General features: G+C 40.0%; 1 protein-coding gene across 1 annotated transcript; it reads right to left on the bottom strand.

Annotated features, from left to right (window-relative positions):
* Positions 1–762: 762 nt before the first annotated feature.
* On the bottom strand, positions 763–14,602 carry LOC147210714 (immunoglobulin-like and fibronectin type III domain-containing protein 1). The gene is made up of 25 exons (XM_086130538.1): positions 14,566–14,602; positions 13,529–13,588; positions 12,362–12,484; positions 12,098–12,237; positions 11,913–12,012; positions 11,705–11,756; positions 11,187–11,331; positions 10,945–11,032; positions 9,427–9,699; positions 9,027–9,332; positions 8,127–8,213; positions 7,440–7,508; positions 7,047–7,151; positions 6,690–6,814; positions 6,463–6,604; positions 6,085–6,381; positions 5,679–5,975; positions 5,117–5,296; positions 4,913–5,041; positions 4,515–4,814; positions 3,829–3,914; positions 3,528–3,720; positions 3,140–3,436; positions 1,427–1,753; positions 763–904 (listed from the first exon to the last, which is right to left on the bottom strand). The coding sequence occupies exons 1-25, from the start codon at positions 14,600–14,602 to the stop codon at positions 900–902; spliced, it is 3,963 nt and encodes a 1,320-aa protein (XP_085986664.1). The 3' UTR covers positions 763–899.
* Between the last annotated feature and the right edge of the window lie 229 nt (positions 14,603–14,831).

The following is a 14,831-nucleotide window of genomic DNA, read 5'->3' as shown; positions in this document are numbered from 1 at the left end:
ACAGTGCATATTTGAAGCCAGTCCATTCATTTATTTCCAAATATACCAACCAGCCATCCAACATATCTGTTTTGTAAAGTTATGTTATGTAACATAATTTCTAGCTTTAAATCAAAGCATGGGCTTTTTGCATTATTGCCATTTTGTACACCAAAAATATTATTTTTAAAGATGTATTTTATTTAATGTAAAATTTTATGAAATAAATAACCAATCAATCGATCAAAATGAAAAAGGTAATAATATTCTCTGCGGTTGGGTTCATTATTGATCATTACGGTAGTCATCAAGCGGCCCTGTTTCATTTTCTGCCTGTCTGGCGCCACTCAGTGTTGAAAGAGCGAATGGCGGCAACAGAAATAAATTCAAAACCAACCTCAAGAGAGCAGCCTATGGATAGAAAATGGATGAAACGATGGATTGAGAAATTTACTCAGTTGTTTTCAAAAAGATTAATAATAATAATAATAAAGAAAATAATTTAGGTAACATGACTGAGCTGAGAATTTTATTTTTATTTATTTAATATGAAACAAATAACTGTTCAGGAAACTTAATTCTCTAATAATATTACGGAAAAAATGCAGTTAATGTATTGCATTGCAGGTAATGCACTGATACATTTTATTTCCCAGGGACACAAATGGCACTCATAAGTAGAATGGACTGGATAAAAGAGAGCTCATATTATTTTCTAATGAAGACAAAGTCGTAAAGGCACAAAATCCGCTGCAAATAACATAAAAGACTCCACAAAATCTCGACAAAGAAAACATTTATTTCAGCTTTTGTAACAAACCAACAGATTATTGCATGACAACAACAAAAGCATCTGAGCGACCTAAAAAAAAAAGAAAAGGGGAAAAAAAGAAACACAACCCTGGTTGGTGTCAGATTCTTCACTCTGTATAAAAGAGAAACAAACACATTTTGAATCATGAAGAAAAAAATCTGTCTCGTAATGAAGTGTGATTTATTTTCTTTTTTTAATGATTTTATGAACGTTCACAGGTATCATGACAAAATGTCACTCACTTGCTTCAGTCAAAAGAAAGTCTTAAAGAATCAAGAATTACAGTATACTTACCATAACTGATGGGGCAATGAAGATTCATGATTTTTATATGATCTTTTTTACTCCTCTGGATGGTGCTCTTGGTTTAAAGATACAGGGTAGTGCAATGGAAATTTATGACATTTCCACTTAAACCAAGAGTGGCACCTACAAGAGTAAAAAATGACTACAAGTGCTTCAATGAAGCTTCATTTCTCCATCACTATTTAGCAGCATATTTTCACAGCCCTTTTAATTTCCCCCATTTGATTCATTTAATTATCTGATCTGTGCATATGGCACACGGGCTGTGCCAAATGGAGAATGGCTCGCGTCACAATGAATACCAGTTGTGGAACTGTTACCCCTTACCTCTGACACTGAGCATGGTGGAACATTCGGATCGGCCCAGGGCGTTCTCTGCTGTGACAGTGTACTTGCCCACATCTTTAGAGCCAACGCTGAGGATCAACATGGAGCAAACTCCACAGGTGTTGGAGATGTAATAGTTGGTGTTTGTGTTCAGGTTGATGTGATCTCGGTACCATGTGATTCGAGGTTTGGGGTTCCCTGTAACAGCGCAGCTCATGTAGCATTCGTAGCCTTTTGGTGCTGCATGCAGCTTCAGTGGTACGATGAAATCCGGAGCACATCGCAGGTCACGTTCTTCGCGGTTCGGTAATGTCAGTGAAAGCTTTTCTGCAAAACATGAATGAGAAGGAGTTGTGATGAAAATGAAGTCAAGTACTAAGGTGCTGTTTGCACTGTTGCAATTTAGAATTAGTCAGGGAGCGTCACACTTGATTCACTAGATGAAGCGGAACATCTTTTTTTTTCTCAACACACTAAAAACATATTTTTATATTGCATACAGATTTTATTATATCATCAATAATGATATACCATAACAATATTTGTTAGTGTGTGTTGCTTTTTGACTGTGTTGCTGCCCTCTCACCCTGCCTTCCTCTGCTGTAGAAACAGCAGAGTGACTGTTAATTAGTTAAATCAAGTTTGAGCATAAACATGCACGTGACCCTCAAAAAATGACCTGTGCCGGATTCCTAAACAGAAGTATTTTCAATGTTGAATCACACTATTCACTATTTGTTTACTATGTGGTTTACTATATTTGTGTGCTTCAGGTTACTTTGTTTAATCAATGACAAAGCAATCCAAATCCCAGAAACGCCAATAAAAAGCATGTTTTTTTCTTTCTTGTTATCAATTTTTCCGAAAAAAAAAGAGGATACAGTGAACCCTTGATACTCACAAGGGATATCGACAGAACCCCTGCTGGGAGTAGTGTATATCTGTGAATAATTGACACCCACTCTAAAATGTTTGTCATTGTCTTTCGATGTGACAACATGGCGATGGGAAAATAAAGCTTCATGAAGCACTTGTGATATATTTTTTTATTCCTCTAGATCAGGGGTGTCCAAACTGGGTCCTCGGGGGTTGCTGTCCTGCCTCTTTTCCATCGCTCCCTGCTGCAACATACCTGATTCAAAAGATCAGCTAATCAGCAAGCTCTGAAGAAGCTTGATCACGATCCTGACCAATTGAATCAGTTGTGTTGCAGCAGGGAGAGATGAAAAACAGGCAGGACAAGGTCTCTTGAGGACCAGAGTTGGACATGCCTGCTCCAGATGGTGCTGTTGGTTTCAAGGTAAAGGATCGTGCAATGGAACTTTATTATATTTCCACTGCATCATTAAACCAAGAGTTTCATCTGGAGGAATCCAAAATGATCACAAGTGCTTAATGAACTTTCATTTGTCCATCACTACCACAACATGGTAAAGTATTTTTGTTCACTTAGACACGGCTATGGATAGTCTAAAAGAAGATCCTCCTCTCACTTCAACATAGTTCAATTGCCCAAAGCTCCATTTTTATATAAAACATGCCATTGGCCTGAGCACAAAAACATGGGTTTAGGATAGCTTTCCATAAAAATCAAGAATTTGTTCATGCCAAACCGTGAATAGACGAGGGTCCGATGTATGTGCTTTTTGGTGGACGGCATCGCTGTTGATCTACGGGGTAGGTAGGTGCACCCTGGTTGTATGTCGCACATACCTTTCTTTCTCCCCACCGCCCAGGTGGGTGACTCAGAAGGTGCGGACACACCCATGTCGTTCTTGGCATAGACCCGAAAATGGTATTCCCTCCCGGGCATGATATTGCAAACAGTGAACTTGTTATTGAAGAGTCTGTCGGCCACTGTGATCCACGTGTGTTTGGTCGAGTCCAGTTTGGAAATTGTGTAATGCAGTCGGTCATCAAGCTTCTCATCAGGAGAAGGTTGCCAAGTCACTTGCACTGTTCCTGGCACATTTTCCTCTATTTCTACTGGTCCAGGAGGCTTAGGATCATCTGCAAGCACGTTTAGACATACAGTATAAAAGTGATACAGTATTTAATTGAAGAGCAGTCTACATGCTGCCTTACAGCATGATCATTTTACCTGTGACCCTGACTTCTGTGCTGAAAGTCTCCTGTCCTGCCAAATTTCTCACCAAAATGGAGTAGATGCCAGAATCAGAGCGCTCTGACGAAGGGATCAACATCTGTGAAGCTCCATCTGAGTTACTCACTGTGACTCGCTTTGGCACAGGCCCGTTGTCCTTGAGCCACATGATGTCCGGTGGTGGGGAAGCCTTTGGAAAGTGGCATTAGTTTTATCATAGGAATGACATCACAGAATATTATGTTGACTTGGATTTTTAAAGTCCAAGTCTAAGACATGTTAAACGATTGAATCTCACCTCAAAGTTTATGGTCACCCTGACGGTGTTTCCTGCCCTCACCACCACAAATGTTTTCATCTTTTTATTTGTGAACTTTGGTCTCACTACAAAAAAAGAAAAGAAAAAAAATCTCTCTCATTGAAGCAGGGTTTAAATGACTAATAACAAAGTTTTGTTGAATTTACCTAATTTGATTTCTTCAAGTGGTTGCACAAAATAAAAGTATCTGTGTCCAAACACATTTCTTAAAATATGTATCCAGCTGGTTTGATTTTGTGCAACCATTTGATGAAATAAAATTCAACATAGAATGTTTTCCAGTGAATGACACTTTTGTTCATGAAATGATCCAATAATTGCATAGACACACAAACATGTCAAAGTTTTTGAAATGTTTTTTAAAATTGTGTTCTGCCTTTACACAGAAAAAATTGTGCTGAATTAATCCATTTTATTTCGGCAAGTGGTTGCATACAATAACATCATCTGTATCTAGATCATTTTTTAAAAGAGATGTATAATCTCTGACTATATCTGGATTCAGGTGATTATTTTGTGCTCCCATGTAACAAAATAAAATTGAGTAAATTGAGGAGATGCCATTTCGACAATCGTCTATAATGCCGAAATGAATCATACAATCTGACACTGCTTCCAGACATTGTCTTTTTATCTGAAAATTAAGAATGAGTGAAGAAGAATACCAAGGGGCGGCATGGCAAGGACATAATTGGACAGCTCCTCCATTTGGCCCTCTCCTCCATCATTGGTTGCATTGACTCTGACCCAGTACATATCCATTGCCCTCAGGCCTTTTACAGTGTAGGTGGTGGTGATGGTGAAGCTTCGTGACCATTCTAGGGATTGCGCATTCCTTATCTCCACAAAATATCCCTTAGCTTCATCCTCTATGTCAGGTTTGTCTTTTGGTTTGGTCCAGGTCAAGACAAAGTGGTTAAAAGAAGTTTCTGTCACTTTTAAACCAATAACTTTCCCAGGGGGCTCTGCGGATAACAAGAAACATGTCATTTTAGTTAAAACAAATCAAAGAGCAAGACGAATATTTGGAGGTTTATGGATTCATTTCAATTGCCTCACTTACTTTTGGGATCCCGAGCAAAGACAAAGTCACAAGGGTTGCTAAATTCCCCAGGTCCCGAAAGGTTCACAGCCAAAACTCTGAATTCATATTCCATACCTGCCACAACATCTTTCACTGCACATTTCTTCTCTGGGAATACAACAACACTGTTATCGTAAACGTTCCAAACACTTACAACTTCAACAAAATGAAACATGAACGAACCTTTTATTGGCTCCATTGAAGCATTGACCCCAGTCCAGAGATTGCTTGCTTTTTTGCGTTTTTCCACCATGTAGCCAATAATTTGTGAGCCTCCCGTGTTACTTGGTGCAATCCAAGAAAGGTTGATGCAGTCGTCAAAAGCACTGACCACTTTTGGAGGTGCAGGCGCACTGGGGAACGCTTTAGTCGGGTCGCGGGGAAACACATATATGTTTTTAATAAGAGCAAAAAAACACTTTACATTTTTGTGTAGATTTGTGCTCGTCCATTAGTCCGTGCATTAAATACATTTCAATTCTTCTGGAGCCTCACCCAGCTGACTTTCAGTCGATTACACCCCAAACTGGTCGCCAGCAGGGCACATATGGAGATGAACAACCATTCACACCCACCTCTACACCATCACTAACTGTGACCCGATTCCACGCTGCTCGCACACAAGTCAGGCGAGTGTATCATCAGTGATGTTTTTATGATTGATTACAGGATTAATTATTATTTAGTTTATGTAAGGTCAGCACATATTTGTGGGTGAGAAATATGTCATCCCATGACGCCTCACCCAGTATGCCAGCCTGCAGGTCCTCAGTCTCCATCACTTCGCTCACACCCTCTGAGGTCAAAGCTCGGATTCTGTAACAATATTTGCGTCCACGGTCCACATCTGTGTCGCGGTAGAACGGCACACCCGGAATCTCCCCTAGTTTCTTCCAAGTGTTTCTGCCAATCTGTTGTCGTTCCATGATGTAATTCATCACAGGCGAGCCGCCGTCATCCTTTGGAGGCCTCCACTTAAATTCAATGCACGTAGCTGAACTAAGTGTTATCTCTGCGGGCCCCAATGGGGTAGTGGGTTTGTCTGAATACAAATAAAGAGGCGAGGTCTTTGAAGTGTCGTTTCAACATGTCAGACTACATAGAAAAATCGAACTCTGTGTGTAATTCGTTTGAATGAATCATTGGCTCACCAAGCACAATGAGCTGTGTTATCGCCTCAGCGGTGCCATGCTCATTTTTGAGCCTGATCTTGATCTCTCCTGAGTCCCTCCTCTGGCACCTGCTCAGCAGCAGGCGGCTGTGATTGGCCAATTTATCTATCCTGGTGCTGCTGGCGTCATCATGGAGCTCCTCTCCTTCTCTGTACCACTTGATCTTAATGGGCTCGAAGCCAAGAAAATTGAGTTTAAAGACTGCATTGTGCCCTACTTTAATTCTTAAGGGCTCTGTGAATGCATTGAGGTCTTCTGGCTCGAATCTTGGTGGATCTGAACAGGGAAAATATGAACTCAGGTAAGTGTTGCGGCATTGCTATCAAACCTGATTGTTGTCATGATGAGTTTTCAAACCTTTGACGTTGACCACCGCCTCTGTCTTGCGATTGTCAGCCTCAAAGCGGTATTTCCCAGAGTGCTCCTCCTGGCAGTTCATTATGAGCAACTTATGAATTGCACCCTCTTTAGATATTATAAAAGTGTCACCAGTAATGATCTGAAAGGAAAAGTGACATTAAAACAAAGTAAAAAAAGCTCATCGTGACAATGCTTAACATCAACCATTTGACATTGTGCCGGACCTTTTCACCATCCCGGAACCAGGCTCCCTCGCAGTCTTCCTTGCTGAGTTTACAAGTTAGCTCTGCATTTTCACAGATGATGGCGTTGATGTCCGACAATCCCCAGATGAACTGAACCCCTGGATCTAATACATGTTAAAAAAAATCTATTTACAGAAGGGAACTAGGATATAGCCTAAAAAAAGTGTAGTCCTTGTACAAACGATGAACAGGCGCTGTTGCGCACGACAGTCCTAAATAATGACACAAAAGACGATCGGAAAGAGCACTGACATACCATAAAGAAAATGCAATTCATCATTATGTATTTTTGTTGATATGACATACAAAAGGGGAACAGCTCATTTGGATATTTACCAATGACTGCATCTTCTGTCAGTGGGCCAATTCTTTTACGCCTCGGTTGTGTGGCAAGGCCAATCAATTCTTCAGCCTCGCTGTCTTCATTAAAAAAACTTTCATCTATAGAGACAAAGAAACACAATCGACTTTGTGCTACTCAAGGATTAAACTAAAGATATAATCTAGCCGCAAATTGAAAATGAAACACCGTAATTAGCAAGCGTGCACTGAAGCCAAATGACTTTGTGTGTTAACATGGCTTCAGAAGCGCGAGGGTAACTATCTTCAAGTGTGTCAATGTCTCAGGATTTGACAATATTACTGTCGAAACACGGCACTCACTAAAAAGCGACGGTAAAAAAAATGCTTGTCAACTTGAATCATCAGCATTCGTGCGCCCAAACTCACATTTTTTCTTCTTTGGTGTGAGCTTCGTATTGCTTTCATTTAACTCCTCATCACACGTGTCCCCGGACTCTGCACAGATAAAAACACAACACAATCATGAATGTAATGATTGCACCGAAACCACTGCCATCAATGAGGATACGAACAGTGGTCATATTTTCTGTACCAGTCATTGTCAAGGTGTGGTCTTAGAATCAGTGGTGGTACTTGTGCTCGAATAAATCAGTGCCCAAGCTCAGTTCTGTTTTATTTAACTTTTTTGTGCAAATTTCCTATATTTAATGCTTAGTTTACCTCTATTTAGGAGGCGTGCTAATGTACAAACTGTGCGTGAAGTCACAGTGACTTGCGATAACAGTATTTTCATGAACATTTAAAGCTACAACGCTATTGTATTTTAATGTTGGTCATGAGAGTTGCACTTGAAGCGCTCTGTATTTTTTTTCAGGTGTAAAAGATTTCCAAACCACTGTTCTGTACTAAAGATTACCTCGTACTGCATGCTCCGTTTCTTCTTCCAGCTTGTTTCTTCCATCACCATCTTTGGTCTCCTCCGATGTATCTCTTCCAAAGCCATCTGTGCAGCATTGTATTTTAATGTTGGTCATGAGAGTTGCACTTGAAGCGCTCTGTATTTTTTTTCAGGTGTAAAAGATTTCCAAACCACTCTTCTGTATGAAAGATTACCTTGTAATGCATGTTCCGTTTCTTCTTCCAGCTTGTTTCTTCCATCACCATCTTTGGTCTCCTCCGGTTTATCTGTTCCAAAGCCATCTGTGCAGCAACAGGTTAGTAGTGTCATGGCAATGACTGCGATCATGCCTTGATATTGCTTCGTAATGCCAACTCATTGTCCCAATTGCAATATGCAACGTGACAAATGGAGTTTGTTGCTACCTCTCCAAAAGCAAGTTAAAACTCTCTCATGCAAAGCGAAGGCCGTTTATCAACAACACCCAGAAACCCGGCCAGCTTCTCTGGACCCAAACTCTTCCAAGAGACGCTCAGTTAATTGCTAGAAACTTTACCAACTTAATTTATCATGAATTACAAGACTTTTGTTTGCTACAATCTTGGCGCTTTTATCATTTCACTGCCTGTTGGGCGAAGGTTTAACTTTGAACGCAGTACTTATCGGTACAGTTTTGTAAAAGTAAAACAAAGATTCACAGACAATGAATACGATCAAAGATACTTGATTGAAAGTGGTAACAAGGTAAAGAATTGGACTGGTCGGTCAATGCATTGATGTTTGTGATTGGATTTTATTTTAATTACGGTAAATCACACCTTACCTGCATGGAAATTATGGCAACATATGAAGAAGTATGACTGATGGTGTTAGATTGGCTTTATTTTCTAGCTCTTATGGTGTAAGATGTTTGGGCTTGTGTCAGAAAGGGATTGCAAGAAAAATTCAGACAGCACGAAACACGTAGCTACATTCAGTGTTTGATTCAGGGTTTTTTTTGTACTTTCTGGGGAAAAAATATAAAATGGGAAAGCAAAAATGTCTTCCGCCATTCTTTCAGGAGGAAGCAACATGGTGCATTTGTTCTTTTGTGTCAACTCAAAAATTATACTTACCATCTATCATCTGCTGCGGAGATGGCGAGAGGCCATTGAGCATTGCTTTGTTGCAATTATTGTTTGAATCATGCATGTCACTCCCACTGTATTTGACGGGTTCAGTCAGGGAAAGGATTTGTCCCTCTTTTCTTGAAGTCGATAATGTCTTCTGCTCTGTCAACTCCCCTGCGTCATGTTTTGCTTTGATGGCTTCCAAAATCCTCTCCATTTCTTCTTGGTTTTTGATTTGCTGCTGTTTGACCACTTCCTCGAGGTCTATCCCCGCTCCTCCGGTTTTCTTCTTGCCAGCTGCTTCAAGGTCAGCTTGGGGCAAAATTATCAAGATGCACACATCAAGAAGAAAGATTATCACGAGTCACTGAAATTCTGACAGCGCATTTGTTGTGCAAGTAGTTACCTTCTACATCTAATGCTGCATTGCTTGAGGCACTTCCAGCCACAGCTGAATAGACACCTTTGTCTTGGTCCGAGCAGTCTGTGATCAGCAACCTGTGGATCATTTGGTGCTCCGACACACTGATTTGATATTTTTCACTGTCTTCCAGCACGGTTCCTTTGCTCATCCAGGTGATTTTAGGCAACGGTTGGGTCAGGACGCATTCAAACAGTGCAGTGTCTTTTTCTTCCGTTATTGCCTCTTGAAGTTTGACTGCAAAGTCTAGCTGGGGAACTGAAAATATATAGCAGAATATTAGTAGGCAGTGCAACAAAGCTACAAGAAACACGGTACTCAGGAAAGTACACCTCCAGTATGGGCAATACACAAATCGGGTTAGGGCTTATGTTGCAGGAATATAAGGCCCATCTCCGCTCCTTGACATGTCCTTAAACATCAAATCAGCAACTTGTTTTTGTTTCCCATGATGAATATATTTGACTGTCTCACACACCCATTAAATGATGTTTGCCATTTGATTTTTACAATTACAGTATGTGAAGATTACTAAATCAGTTCTTTGGATGAGAAACGCCAACGCACACTGTTGATCATGTTCTGGTTTGGACTAGAGGTGCGACAATTAATTGATTCATCATCAAGTAATCAATTATTACATTCATTGAGAACTATTCGGAAAATCAATCAATCGTTTTGATACCTTGTTTAACTTAAATCATGAGCGACTAGCCATTTTCGGGGGTGCTCAAGCACCATTAAATTGAATCTCAGCCCCCTTAAATTGAAGCGATTGTTTGGTTGATATTTGTTTAATATAGGTCCTTTTTAAGCTACAGAAGTCGCCGAGCAAAGAATCCCGTTTTTAAAATGCTGGTGGTCAGAAATTTCGTTGTATGCTATACAATGGCAATAAAGGCGATTCTGATTCTGATTCTTGAAATTGTACCACTGCTCTCTGAATACAAACTAGAAGCTATCTCTTATATGCCCTGTGCGTGCGTGCGTGTTAAAATCAAGATGATTGAATGCACGTGACCAAAAAGTGGTCAGGCTTCTGTTTCATCAATTTGGGACTATAAGATTGCGTTAAGATGTCCAATTTAATTAATTAATCTGGCCGGTAGCTCACTCAGCCTCTCGAAACTTCCAACCTGAGGATTCTCCCCTGACTCTAAATCGAAATACTCAGCAAGACATCGGTAAACAACTGATTTTTCTTCGGAAAACAATGATCAGCAATTTTCTTATGAAATGAATCCTCATCAGTTTAATGTTTGTGTATTTTCTGCCCTGGCACTAAAATCTATCTATCCCCTGTCAATGTCAGTACGGAACTCGGGCCAGAGTCAAGAGTTACAGCACACAGTTACGTGCAAACAGCCTTTGACGAAAGATGTAAATTTGAAAATCACTGTTTTGATTTGAGTAAAACACCTTAATTGTTACAACGTCAGTAAACACACAGACTTGTTTTGCCTATATAACAATATGAACTCAAACGTATCGCTGTTAGCATACGTGTGAAGTTTTCAGCATCCTTTGCACATCTGCCACCTATAAGTCCGTTTTTCCTCACCAAATCTTCATCAGGAGGACTCGTTCCATGCTGTTTGAGGAAAGCATAAATCACAAACTCAACTGAATGCTACCATGAACTCTATGTAGTTATCACAGTATTGTTGAAGAAAGAGTGTTGCCTTCACCGGTGAATCCCGAAGGAATTACAGGTCAGCTTGTATGCAATCTGGCTGATTTCATACCTGATATTTCAACGTTTCCTGCCTCTTCTCCTCCATTTTCAAGTGCATGTCTTTTGTCCCTAGTGTCTCATAGTCCCTCTGCAACGTGTCCCGGTATCTCTCGTTTCTTTCTTTGACTTTCTCTGTCTGGTTTTCCTCGAATATACTGTAAGTCATGGAAATATAATTTTGTACCACTGACGCTTTATTGCAACAAAAGGCTCCACATAGCATTCAAGATGTGGAAGAAAAGTTCCAGGACTGGCGTCAGAGAAGATATCTTACAAACTCAAGCTTCATGCCACATTTGCTTCATTCGGTGCATGACAAGTGGGCAGAGTTGTGGCAGGACAACGCGCGGGTGCTTTGACGACTTCCAGGAGAACATGAAGGCAAAGCACAGAAGGCCAGAAAAAAAGTTTGTGAGACAAAGGCTAAAACTTATTTGTTAATACAGTAGTTTGCAAGTTGGATTTGAAGTACATCCGTTGTGATGCCAATCCTGGAACTTTTCTGACACACCATTCATGCAATCTTACTTTGTGTTGGTCTTTCTCAGCAATTTTCTGAAATCTGATGGATCGGTTACAACTACAAGCAAAAAAAATAAATAAAATAAAATAAAAAGAAACATTTTTAGACAGGTATATTGTTTTCTGTAGATAAACAGAGGGAATTAGAAACAATGAAAAATCCAAAACACGTACGTACCAGATGCCAAGAACGTTCTACATATATGTAACTTACCGTCTGTCAAATTTAGTGCTACAGAGCAAATTGCTTTTCCGTATTCATTCACTGCAATGCATTTGTATGTGTCTGCATCTGCACACGTTACTGCACGAATCTAGAGGAAGACATCAAATGTTACAAGGCAATGAAAACAGAAGCACATGTTGGCGGTTTTATTTTTAATTCTAGGATTTATTCACCTCCAATAAGTACTCCCCGGTTGAGTCATCGTATTTCATCTGATATTTCTCCTTGCCTAAAATGCTGCCTCTCACTCTCTTCCATGTCACTTCAGGTTTGGGCTCTCCTATTACCAAAGCCTTGAAAACAGCCGATTTCCCTAAAGGGCGTGTCGGAATGGGGAGCTTTGGTTTTCTTTTGTCTTGCTAATAAGCGCTAGCTGCAGTTAATCATTGGACAGCAACTGTGAAACACTACGTTGCTGAAAACATATAGAAACTCACCTTCTTGGACATTGACTGGGTTTAGTTTACATTTGAAATCTGGGACACTTTTCCCCTCTGGTATGCTCACTGTATTCTGTGTGATGACCACCCCGGGAATTTTAGATCTTCTCCGGATTGCAGCTGGACAAAGACATCAGTAAATGAATAGGTGAATCTAAAAACACGGGCACGTAGATTATCTTCTGAGTGAGCGACATGGCAGAAATGTCCAAACAAGTGTGTGCTCGACAGGGTATTTAACCCTTTCATGCACCCTGTAACCTGATAACATGATCAGCTGTCCACTGTCGTGACCGCTGTTCCTGAAAGTGTTAATTGGTGAATTTGCATCAAAACTCCATAGCAGTCCATTTATAGTGCATGTTTATCAGCTAAATGCTAAATTATTTAATGCGATTTTACTGTTGGTTTCATTTTCATTGTTGTGTAGGCGTTCAAAGTTGTCCCAAGATTAAATCAGCTGTGCCCGCTGGAGGCACTCTCGATTTAGTTGGTAGAACTTGTGGCCAAATGGTTGAAAGGAAAGCATCCGTGTCAAAATGAACCTTATGTGGACTAAAACATTGGTGTAAATGGGGTGCAGCTACACCAAACGATGGACCAATGAATAGATTTAAATCATTTCAAACAATACATTTGGTTTCTTTTTTCTGAACCCGGATTTCTCAGACAGACACTGAATGAACTGCCATTTCGTGCATTGAAAGAAAATGGTGTGTTGAATTGACTCCATTTTTATTTATCAGTTGGCCACATGCAATAGCATCATCTGGATTGAGATACATTTTTAAGTGGGTGTAAAATCTACTTAAACAATCTGGATCCAGATGATTTTATTTTGCGCAACCACCTGACACATTCAAACTGAAAAAATTCAACACACCGTTTTTCAGTGCAGTAATCACAAGGCTCTCAAAATCGATCATTCAGGAGTAGAAGATCAATGATCAACATAAATTCAACAGTCGATGATTATGTCACAATGGCAAAAGCTTAAGAGAACTGAAGAAGTTGAAACATGGACTAAATTCAGTTTCTTAAATTGTTCAGGATGGACCACAGACATAGAAATCATAATTCTAATGTATTATTCATCGTCAGATATGTGATTATGGTCTTCGAGAACACACTGTTCTCATACAGTATTAGAGCATGTTGTCGTACCTGATTTGTTGCCGGCTTTCTCGTTGAAATGTTGAATATACTGGTGGACGAGGGAGAAACCTACGGGGTATAATTCACGTAGTAAAATATCTATCATAACATTACAATAGTGTAATAAAGAGTACACCTGTAAAACTGAAGTCAGTGAAATGAAACACTTTGTGTCTTCATATTTACAGAAATGTAAAAAAAAAAAAAGAAAGAAAAAAAATAAGTGATTTCTTGCATGTTTGAGCAGTTCCTGGAAAGAAACTCCAGGGAGTAAGCCAGTGACAGTAAAATACACGGTGAACAGAGTGGATGTCAGTCAGGCATAACATAGAAAAGCTCAGAGGGGCCTGAACAAATGGAGGCACTGGGAGGCTCACAGCAAAGCAGGGCAGGCAGGCACCCTTAATCCTGGGATGTTTTCTTCTCATGGTCAGTTTATTGTTAAAGCCTCAGAGTGAAGACTCCACTCAGCAGGCACAAGCTGGCTAAAAAGGCGGCCAGCTCACGCAGCGCTCACTTGAATTGGAGCACAGATGCTACACTCAATGTCATGTGGGTGGCGAGGGTGTTATTCGGGCTTTGAGTTCAGTTCCTTTTTAAACTACAGATTCACATATACGGTTTCCTACTTCTGAGCTAATCCTATTACATAAACGGGGTATCTTCCTGTTTCACCACCAAGACATCAGCTCTTATGTTCCATAAATTCCCTCACATTTCAAATGTCAGTCATGTTTATGATTCTGACAACCAAGGATTAAGGTTGGTAAAATTCCTTACCGAAGCAATGTGACTGTCCAAATACAATTTCAACTCAATGTTTGAAAGTTTCCAAACATGAATTGAACACTGCTCCTTGAGATGAGTGTGCATCACTATGTTGGTTGCTTAAATGAGAATTAAAGTAAATAAACAAAATGAACAACACATGTGGTGGTACCGCTGCTTTCATCAGCAACATGCACATATCATCACATACTCTGGGCCAGTGTCGCCCAGCAGAAATGAACAACAATTACGCGGGGGAGAAGAGTTTCACTACTTACAGACTTTGCGTCCTGAGCCCTTTGAACGCTTCCACATTTTGCTAAGATTGGTCCAAAACTGAAAAAAATGATCACAAAAGAATTTTTGTACTCAATCAAGCAGTCATACTGTGTGTTCATCATGCAAAACAATTTTTACTTCATTCCGTATTTTTAAAAGAGTCATCTCTTTTTAAATTTGTGCAGTCCAAACTGGCAGATAAAAATGCATTATTTTAACCGGTGGAAGCTCATCAATAGAGGGTGCTAGGGAACCGCCCTCCGAC

Source organism: Hippocampus guttulatus, chromosome 1, assembly GCF_054856545.1.
Source record: "Hippocampus guttulatus isolate MCC_2025c chromosome 1, RoL_Hgut_1.0, whole genome shotgun sequence".
NCBI classification, from domain to species: Eukaryota; Metazoa; Chordata; class Actinopteri; order Syngnathiformes; family Syngnathidae; genus Hippocampus; species Hippocampus guttulatus.
The sequence above is the reverse complement of the archived record's forward strand: the minus strand, read 5'-3'. Positions and strand labels throughout refer to the sequence as shown.

What these genes read in the sequence shown, in the direction of transcription:
- LOC147210714 (XM_086130538.1), bottom strand. Translation starts at nt 14,602, where the DNA reads ATGTGGAAGCGTTCAAAGGGCTCAGGACGCAAAGTCT. An exon ending in GAAAGCCGGCAACAAATCAG is followed by an intron (nt 12,485 to 13,528) that starts GTACGACAACAT and finishes GTCTTTGTCCAG; the next exon opens with CTGCAATCCGGAGAAGATCT. An exon ending in CCTGCAGGCTGGCATACTGG is followed by an intron (nt 5,297 to 5,678) that starts GTGAGGCGTCAT and finishes ACCCGACTAAAG; the next exon opens with CGTTCCCCAGTGCGCCTGCA.